The sequence below is a fragment of the Babylonia areolata genome, chromosome 11 (genome assembly GCF_041734735.1).
Source record: "Babylonia areolata isolate BAREFJ2019XMU chromosome 11, ASM4173473v1, whole genome shotgun sequence".
In the NCBI taxonomy this organism is placed as follows: domain Eukaryota; kingdom Metazoa; phylum Mollusca; class Gastropoda; order Neogastropoda; family Buccinidae; genus Babylonia; species Babylonia areolata.
The window spans coordinates 8,407,788-8,417,787 of NC_134886.1; the positions used below are offsets into that span (position 1 = coordinate 8,407,788).

General features: G+C 48.9%; 1 protein-coding gene across 1 annotated transcript in view; it reads left to right on the forward strand.

Moving 5' to 3' along the window:
• Positions 1-10,000, forward strand: part of LOC143287134 (uncharacterized) — a 70,555-nt gene that overhangs the window by 38,205 nt on the left and 22,350 nt on the right. The window contains exons 7-8 of the mRNA XM_076595079.1: positions 956-1,079; positions 4,636-4,784. Of these exons, the coding sequence (XP_076451194.1) occupies positions 956-1,079; positions 4,636-4,784 (273 nt within the window). The remainder of the gene's footprint in view (positions 1-955; positions 1,080-4,635; positions 4,785-10,000) is intronic.

Below are 10,000 nucleotides of genomic sequence, written 5' to 3' on the forward strand. Positions count from 1 at the left end.
CATCGTCGTCGTCGTCATCGTCGTCATTGTCATCGTCGTCATCATCATCATCATCGTCGTCATTGTCATCGTCGTCATCATCATCATCATCATCGTCGTCATTGTCATCGTCGTCATCATCATCATTACCGTCGTCGTTGTTGTCGTCGTCACCACCACCACCACCACCACCACTTCTCGCCATAAGGGAATCTTTGCCAATGACAAAAAAATGCGTCACTGTCAGTGCCAGTGTCACTCTCTCTCTCTCTCTCTCTCTCTCTCTCTCTCTCTCTCTCTCTCTCTCTCTGTCTCCGCTCTCCACCACCACCCTTTTTTTTAACACTACATGCATGATGTCACAGCAGTTGTCAACATATTGGCATTGAAGACACGCACAACCTGTAATCTTCTTGCTTTGCCAAGGAAAAAAAAAAAAAAAAGCGTCACTGTCAGTCTCTCTCTCTTTTTCTCTCCCCCCTCTCTATCTCCCTCAAGCCCCCCCCCCCTTTTTTTTAAAATCTTTATTCAACACTGCGCGATGTCACAGCAGTTGACAGCAGTTGTCAACATGTTTGCATTGAAGACAGCACAACCTGTACTTTTCTTGCCACAAGGGAATCTTTGCCGATGACAAAAATGCGTCACTGTCACTGTCAGTGTCACTCCCCCCCCCCTCTCTCTCTCTCCCCATTTCTCTTTCTGCCGTCCCTCTCCTCCACCACTCCCTCCCTCCCAGCTCCCCCTGTAAGCCCACGATTTCTCGCAATCCCGAGAGAAATCGTGGGACTGCGAGAAATCGTGGTCGTTCCCCTCCAACGTTTTCTCTCAGTTGCGAGAAATCGAGGGAAGTCCCCCTTATTTTTTTTTTTTTTATCAAGAATAATTCCTTTATCATCGGAGTTGGTTTCTTGGTGCCCTGTACGGTGTCACAGCGGGGCACTGAAGACATGTAACACGTGTGTCGTGTGGGCAGAACCAGTCCGTGTTATCCGTGTCCTCACGCTCCGAGATGGAGGAGCAGGTCAACAGACTGCTGCAGCGGAGGAACGCCAGCATCTTTGTGGCCTTCTGCAGGGGCAACCCCACCACCACCACAGGTGAGAGCACACACACCTTGGGGACTGGGGGTGGGGGTGGGGGTGGGGTGGGGTGGGGGCGTGGGTGTGTGTGCTTGGGATAGAATACAATACAATACAATAGAAGAAAGAGAAACACCCGTAGGTTCTGGGGAGGACCCAGAGAAGCACTGTCTCCACCCACCCTTGGAACAATCCTGCACCACCCTTGGAGGCCTGTGCTGTGTTCACGATGGGTGCAGGCACGCACAGGACACTCCATTAAGAATCCAAAGGACATAACTGCTCCCAAACAAAGGCAAAAGAGACCACAGGATGCAACTCGCGACAGTCTTGAAAGAAGTATCCCCATGGGTGTACCAGCCAGTATTTCATGACTGCAGAGCCGACCGGCAAAAGACACCACCCTTCAGCTGCTGAGCACACCCCACAGACCAAACCGCCTCTGCCCGTAGACAGATGAAGACAGTGCCACTCCAGACACAGCCATTCGGTCTTATGTGCCCTCAACAGAGAATCCTAAGTTGTAGTCTTTCCCATTGTTAACAGGACTTTCACTGTGGTCGGTGGGTCTTTCCTCACCGTCACTGGACCTTTCTCCAGGGTCAGCCTAGTCCAGGCAAAGAAGAAAGAGAAACACCCGTAGGTGCTGGGGAGGACCCAGAGAAGCACTGTCTCCACCCACCCTTGGAACAATCCTGCACCACCCTTGGAGGCCTGTGTTGTGTTGACGATGGGTGCAGGCACGCACAGGACACTCCATTAACACTAAGCACCTGTTCTGGGGATAGAATAGAACGCAATAGAATAGAATATAATAGAATGAAATAGAACAACATGCATCTGAGAACAGAATAGAATGAGATAGAAAAGAAAAGAATAGAATGGAACAAAATGGAAAAGAATTATCGTATTTGTGTTTGTAAATATAACAAAATGAAATGTTGTGTTTTGTATCTGAGAACAGAATAGAATAGAACATTGTATTTGAGAATAGAATAAAACAGAATGCTGTGTTTGTATCTGGAATAAAATAGAATAGAAATAGACAGACACAGACACACGCACACACGCACACGCACACACACACACACATTATCACTCACAAGTACATGCACACACGCACGTACACCCTCCTCCCCCTTCCCCACTCCACACACACACACACACACAAACACACACATACACACACACACACACACACACACACAGAAAGAGAGAGAAGGAGAGAGAGAGAGAGAGAGAGAGAGAGAGAGAGAGAGAGAGAGAGAGAGAGATGCAAATACGCACAAACCCCATCACACAACAACAACAATAGCACACACACACAGACACACACACATACAGACACACACACACACAGAGAAAACACACACAGAAAACACACACACACACAGATTCCCCCCCCCCCCCCTACAATCTCAAAAACAAAACAAAACACAAAATACAACATCAAAATTCTACACAGAGAAACACAGGGATAAAAAAAAAAATAATGAAGGGCCACGCATGCAGACAGACGCATGCAGCCAATACCACCACCCGTCTCTTGAGGGGGGTCTGTAGTATCTGCTGGTGCCGTCGTTTCCCTAAAGACAGGAACTGCCTCGGTGTCTGCCGGCACCAATCATGGCATGAACGGACATCCCCAGACCTCAGGGGTGACGTGGGCCTCGCCTGGCCACATGGCTAGGTCTGATTGGAACAGGCTTGGCGGGGAGCGCGTCTGGAAGAAAACCTATAATGATACGTCATGTGTCCCAGCTTTTTTTTGGGGGGGGGAGGGGTGGCGGTCTTTTGTCCCTCTGGTTTCTGTGCGTGTGTTTGTCTCTCTCTTTCTTTCTCTCCACGTCTCTCTGTCTCTGTCTCTGTCACTCTCTCTCTCTCTCTCTTTCTCCACGTCTCTCTCTCTCTCCATGTCTCTCTCTCTCTCTTTCTCCACGTCTCTCTCTCTCTCTCCACGTCTCTCTCTCTCTCCTCTCTCTCTCTCTCTCTCTCTCTGCCTGTGTCTCTGTCTGTGTGTGTGTCTCTCTCTCCCCCCAACTCCCCATTGAAATGAACCGTATGTGTTTCTTCAATAAAATATCATCATCATCATCTTCTCTCTCTCTGTCTCTCTGTCTCTGTCTGTCTGTCTGACTGACTCATTCTCTCTATCCTTGTCTCTGCATCTGTCTGTCTGTCTGTCTGTCTATTTACGTGTGTGTGTGTGTGTGTGTGTGTGTGTGTGTGTGTGTGTGTGTGTGTGTGTGTGTCCTCGTCTCTGTCTGTTTGTCTATGTCTCTCTGTGTCTCTTTTTTTTTCTTTGTGTGTGTGTGTGTGTGTGTGTGTGTGTGTGTGTGTGTGTGTGTGTGTCTGTCTGTCTGTCTGTCTGTCTGTCTGTCTGTCTCTGTCTCTGTCAATGTCTCTCTCTCTGTCTGCCTGTCTCTGTGTGTCTCTCTCTCTCCCCTCCCCTCTCTCTGTGGCATGGTATGGACCCGATTTATTGAACAACGTTTCCAACATCACATGTTTCATTCTGTGCGTAATGAACGTGGTCTGTCTGTTTTTTTTCCCTCGCCAACCATCCTTCAGTCTCACAGCTTCTGTCGTTCCCCCACTGTCAATCCACGTGGAACGGTGGCCCAGTGGTGTCGCAGACCAGGAAGCGGGTTCGAGCCCCGGAGGATATGTGTGCAACATGCGCCTAGCGCATGAAGAACGAACTCACTTCAATAAAAGTGTTGTCCTCGGCAAAATTCTGTAAAAAAAATATCCACTTTGATAGGAAAATAAATACACCATCAATCAGAAATAGAAAGGACGTCCACTGCTGCTGCTGCTACTGCTGCTGCTGCTACTACTACTACTACTACTACTAGGCTCTCTGTGTGTGTGTGTGTGTGTGTGTGTGTGTGTGTGTGTGTGTGTGTGTGTGTGTGTGTGTGTGTGTGATGAGGGAAACGGATCCAAATAGCCAAGATGATGATCCTGACTTAACTACTACTACTACTACTACTACTACTACTACTACTACATGTGGAGTGATGGCCTAGAGGTAAAGCGTCCGCTTAGGAAGCGAGAGAATCTGAGCGCGCTGGATCGAATCACGGCTCAGCCGCTGATATTTCTCCCCCTCCACTAGACCTTGAGTGGTGGTCTGGGCGCTAGTCATTTGGATGAGACGATAAACCGAGGCCCCGTGTGCAGCATGCACTTAGCGCACGTAAAAGAACCCACGGCAACAAAAGGGTTGTTCCTGGCAAAATTCTGACGAAAAATCCACTTCGATTGGAAAAAATAAATAAAACTACACGCAGGGGGAAAAAAAAAAGTGGCGCTGTGGTATAGCGACGAGCTCTCCCTGGGGAGAGCAGCCCGAATTTCGCACAGAGAAATCTGCTGTGATAAAAAGAAATACAAATACAAATACAACTGCCACCACCACCACCACCACTCTCTTCTTCTTCGTTCGCTCGTTCGTTGGCTGCGACTCTCACAATCACTTGAATACACGAGTAGCCTACTACATGTATGGCCGTTTTTACTACTACTACTACTACTACTACTACTACTACCAGGCTGTGTGTGTGTTGAGGGAAACGGATCCAGATGGCCAAGATGATGATCCTGACCTTACTGCCCACACTGGCCCTGCTGGTGATGTCCGTGGTGGACGTGCAAGGCACGGCAGACACCAACCAGGCCAACGAGGCCATCAGGGACGTCGTCAAGCTCAGCACCGAGGTCAGTGATGCCTGCCGGGGTGTGGAGGTCCGGCACCGTCTTCTTGTTTGTATTGGTCTGGTTGTTGTCGTTGTCGTTGTCGTCGTTGTTGTTGTTGTTGGTGGTGGTGGTGGTGGTGGTGTTGATGGTGGTCTTCTTGCTCTTCTTGGTCTTGTTCTTGTTATTGGTCTTGTCGTTGTTGCTGTTATTCTAGCTATTGGTCTTCTTGTTCTTCTTGGTCTTCTTGTTATTGGTCTTGTCGTTGTTGTTGTTGTTGTAGTTATTGGTCTTCTTGTTCTTCTTGTTCTTGTTCTTGTTATTGGTCTTGTCGTTGTTGTTGTTGTTGTTGTTGTTGTTGTTGTAGTTATTGGTCTTCTTGTTCTTCTTGTTCTTGTTCTTGTTATTGATCTTGTCGTTGTTGTCGTTGTTGGTGGTGGTGGTGTTGATGGTGGTCTTCTTGCTCTTCTTGGTCTTGTTCTTGTTATTGGTCTTGTCGTCGTCGTCGTCGTCGTTGTTGTTGCTGTTCTCCTTCTTCTTCTTCTAGTCACTGGTCTTCTTGTTCTTCTTGTTCTTGGTCTTGTCGTTGTCGTCGTCGTCGTTGTTGTTGTTGTTCTAGTTACTGGTCTTCTTGTTATTCTTGGTCTTGTTCTTGTTATTGGTCTTGTTGTTGTTGTTCGTGTTATTGGTCTTCTTGGTCTTGTTCTTGTTATTGGTCTTCTTGGTCTTGTTGTTTTTGGTCTGTTATTGTTGTTGTTCTCGTTCTTGTTATTGGTCTTGTTGTTGTTGTTCGTGTTATTGGTCTTCTTGGTCTTGTTCTTGTTATTGGTCTTATTATTGTTGTTGTTGTTCTCGTTATTGGTCTTGTTATTGTTGTTCTTGTTATTGGTCTTCTTGTTGGTGTTCTTGGTCTGTTATTGTTGTTGTTCTCGTTCTTGTTATTGTTCTTCTTCTTCTTGTTGTTCGTGTTATTGGTCTTCTTGGTCTTGTTCTTGTTATTGGTCTTATTATTGTTGTTGTTGTTCTCGTTATTGGTCTTGTTATTGTTGTTCTTGTTATTGGTCTTCTTGTCCTTCTTGTTGTTGTTCTTCTTGTTATTGGTCTTCTTGTTCTTCTTGTTCTTGTTGTTCTTGCTATTGGTCTTCTTGTTCTTCTTGTTCTTGTTCTTCTTGTTATTGGTCTTCTTGTTCTTCTTCTTGTTGTTGTTCTTGTTGTTGTTCTTGTTATTGGTCTTCTTGTTCTTCTTCTTGTTGTTCTTCTTGTTATTGGTCTTCTTGTCCTTCTTGTTGTTGTTCTTCTTGTTATTGGTCTTCTTGTTCTTCTTGTTCTTGTTGTTCTTGCTATTGGTCTTCTTGTTCTTCTTGTTCTTGTTGTTCTTGCTATTGGTCTTCTTGTTCTTCTTGTTCTTGTTGTTCTTGTTATTGGTCTTCTTGTTCTTCTTGTTCTTTTTTCTACTTCCTGTTAACCTTCTCATCCTCCTCTTCCTTGTTGTTGTTGTTGTTCTTCTTCTTCTTCTCTTTTGTTGCTCTTCTTGTTCTTGTACTCTACATTTTCTTTACGCATAAATATACGTTATTCTAAAGAGTGTGTTTGCGTTTGTATGTACAGTTTCCATGTAGTCCTTTCCATGATTTGTAATGAATGTGATGCTTTGATTTTTTTTTTCTCTCTTCCCTTTTCGTTTGATGTTGTGTGATGCTATTTGCATTTCGTTTGTTCATATTTTTCCCCCCAGTTTTCTCCTTTCTGGGGCTGGATGAAAATAAAAGAAGCATTGTTGCTCATTCTGTTACCCTGAGAAATAAGATTCATTCATCCATTCATTCATTCATTCATTCTAGTCCTTCTTGCTCTCTTCCTAATCTTTTCCTGTCTTTTCATTTTGTCATTGCTCTTGTTCTTCTTGTTCTTGTTTTTCTTTTTCCTTTTTTCTGCTTCTTCTTAACTTACCACCCTCCTTCCCCCATCATCCTTCTCCTCCCTATCCCTCACCCTCCTCCTTCCTCTCCCTCACCCTCCTCCTTCCTCTCCCTCACCCTCCTCCTTCCTCTCCCTCACTACCCTCTCCCTCACTACCCTCCTTCCTCTCCCTCACTACCCTAATTCCTCTCCCTCACTACCCTCCTACCTCTCCCTCACCTCCTCCTTCCTCTCCCTCACTACCCTCTCCCTCACTACCCTCCTTCCTCTCCCTCACTACCTCCTTCCTCTCCCTCACTACCCTCCTTCCTCACCATCCTCCTTCCTCCCACACCTCCTTCCTCCCACACCCTTCTCCTTCCTCCCCCACCCTTCTCATTCCTCCCCCTCCTCCTTCCTCTCCCACACCCTCCTCCTTCCTCTCCCTCACCCTCCTCCTTCCTCTCCCTCACCCTCCTTCCTCCCTCACCCTCCTCCTTCCTCTCCCACACCCTCCTCCTTCCTCTCCCTCACCCTCCTCCTTCCTCTCCCTCACCCTCCTTCCTCCCTCACCCTCCTCCTTCCTCTCCCACACCCTCCTCCTTCCTCTCCCTCACCCTCCTCCTTCCTCTCCCTCACCCTACTTCCTCCCTCACCCTCCACCTTCCTCTCCCACACCCTCCTCCTTCCAATCCCTCACCCTCCTCCTTCCTCTCCCTCACCCTCCTTCCTCCCTCACCCTCCTCCTTCCTCTCCCACACCCTCCTCCTTCCTCTCCCTCACTCTCCTCCTTCCTCTCCCTCACCCTCCTTCCTCCCTCACCCTCCTCCTTCCTCTCCCACACCCTCCTCCTTCCTCTCCCACACCCTTCTCCTTCCTCTCCCACACCCTCCTCCTTCTTCTCCCACACCTCCTTCCTCCCACACCCTCCTACTTCCTCTCACACCCTCCTCCTTCCTCTCCACCATCCTCCTTCCTCTCCCACACCCTTCTCCTTCCTCGAACACCCTTCTTCTTCCTCTCCCTCACCCTCCTCCTTCCTCTCCCTCACCCTCCTCCTTCCTCTCCCTCACCCTCCTCCTTCCTCTCCCTCACCCTCCTCCTTCCTCTCCCTCACCCTCCTCCTTCCTCTCCCACACCCTTCTCCTTCCTCCAACACCCTTCTCCTTCCTCTCCCTCACCCTTCTCCTTCCTCTCCCTCACCCTCCTCCTTCCTCTCCCTCACCCTCCTCCTTCCTCTCCCTCACCCTCCTCCTTCCTCTCCCACACCCTTCTCCTTCCTCTCCCTTACCCTCCTCCTTCCTCTCCCACACCCTCCTCCTTCCTCTCCCACACCCTTCTCCTTCCTCCAACACCCTTCTCCTTCCTCTCTCTCACCCTTCTCCTTCCTCTCCCTCACCCTCCTCCTTCCTCTCCCACACTCTCCTCCTTCCTCCCACACCCTCCTCCTTCCTCTCCCACACCCTCCTCCGTCCTCCCACACCCTCCTCCTTCCTCTCCCACACCCTCCTCCTTCCTCTCCCTCACCCTCCTCCTTCCTCCCTCACCCTCCTCCTTCCTCTCCCACACCCTCCTCCTTCCTCTCCCTCACCCTCCTCCTTCCTCCCTCACCCTCCTCCTTCCTCTCCCTCACCCTCCTCCTTCCTCCCTCACCCTCCTCCTCGTCTTCTTCCTCGTCCTTGTTTTTCCATGTTCTTGTTTCTATCTACATTCTGAGAAAATCCCAGTGCGACCGTTTGTTGCGGGTGCTCTCTCTCTCTCTCTCTCTCTCTCTCTCTCTCGCTCTCTCTCAATCTTTCTTAGAATGTCTGTCACACACACACACACACACACACACACACACACACACACACACACGAGCGCGCACGCCCACACGCCCGCACGCCCGTCCACAGAGAAAGAGACAGAGAGGCAGACAGACAGACAGACTGATAGACTGACAGACAGACAGACAAACAGAAAGAGAGAAAAACAGAGAGACAGAGACAGACAGACAGACAGACAGACAGACAGACAGACAGACAGACAGACAGACAGACACACACACACACACACACACACACACACACACACACACACACACACACCGCGGAATCACGGCTGTTATAAACACTCCCACATGCATGAGTCAAACTTCATTTTGGGCCACATCACCTTGCATTTGCTGTGACACTCACAACCAAGCAGGACAATCCAAGAGAAGAACATTGCTATAAACATAGGTTTCCACGTCAGACTGTACGCGTGTTTGACATTCCTCACGATTTCTTCTTAACTTACCACCATCCTTCCCCCATCACCCGCCTCCTTCCTCTCCCTCACCCTCCTCCTTCCTCTCCCTCACCCTCCTTCTTCCTCTCCCTCACCATCCTCCTTCCTCTCCCTCACCCTCCTTCCTCTCACACCCTCCTCCTTCCTCTCCCTCACCCTTCTCCTTCCTTCCTCACTACCCTCCTTCCTCTCCCACACCCTTCTCCTTCCTCTCCCACACCCTTCTCCTTCCTCCCTCAGCCTTCTCCTTCCTCCCTCACCATTCTCCTTCCTCCCTCACCATTCTCCTTCCTCCCACACCCTTCTCCTTCCTCCCTCACCCTTCTCCTTCCTCCCTCACCCTTCTCCTTCCTCCCTCACCCTTCTCCTTCCTCTCCCTTCTCCTTCCTCCCTCAGCCTTCTCCTTCCTCCCACACCCTTCTCCTTCCTCCCTCAGCCTTCTCCTTCCTCCCTCAGCCTTCTCCTTCCTCCCTCACCATTCTCCTTCCTCCCACACCCTTCTCCTTCCTCCCTCACCCTTCTCCTTCCTCTCCCTTCTCCTTCCTTCCTCACCCTTCTCCTTCCTCTCCCACACCCTTCTGCTTCCTCTCCCTTCTCCTCCCTCCCTCAGCCTTCTCCTTCCTCCCCCACACCCTTCTCCTTCCTCCCTCACCCTTACTTTCGCAATTTTGCTAACATGATATACTTGACTATTTTTATCGACTCAGGATGCGATTTGTGATAATCTGTTGTATTCTTTGCAAAATCTCATGCGTGTCAAGGATAAGTTTCTACAAAGTTGCTGAAGCAGGAAAGGGAATAAGACCAATGTTGTTTTTTTTTGTTTTTTTGTTGTTGTTTTTTATGCGGAAGCTGCAGATACTAGTAGTCGGTCGATAGTGTTTTGTGCTTTTTATTCCCTGGAGGGCTGGTGTTTGGAGGATAATCTGCACAATTGGCAAGATGAGTGACATCCTATTCTCCGCTGTGCTTCAATTAAATGGTGGCTGAGTTTGTTTTGTATGTGTGTGTGTGTGTGTGTGTGTGTGTGTGTGTGTGTGAGAGAGAGAGAGAGAGAGAGAGAGAGAGAG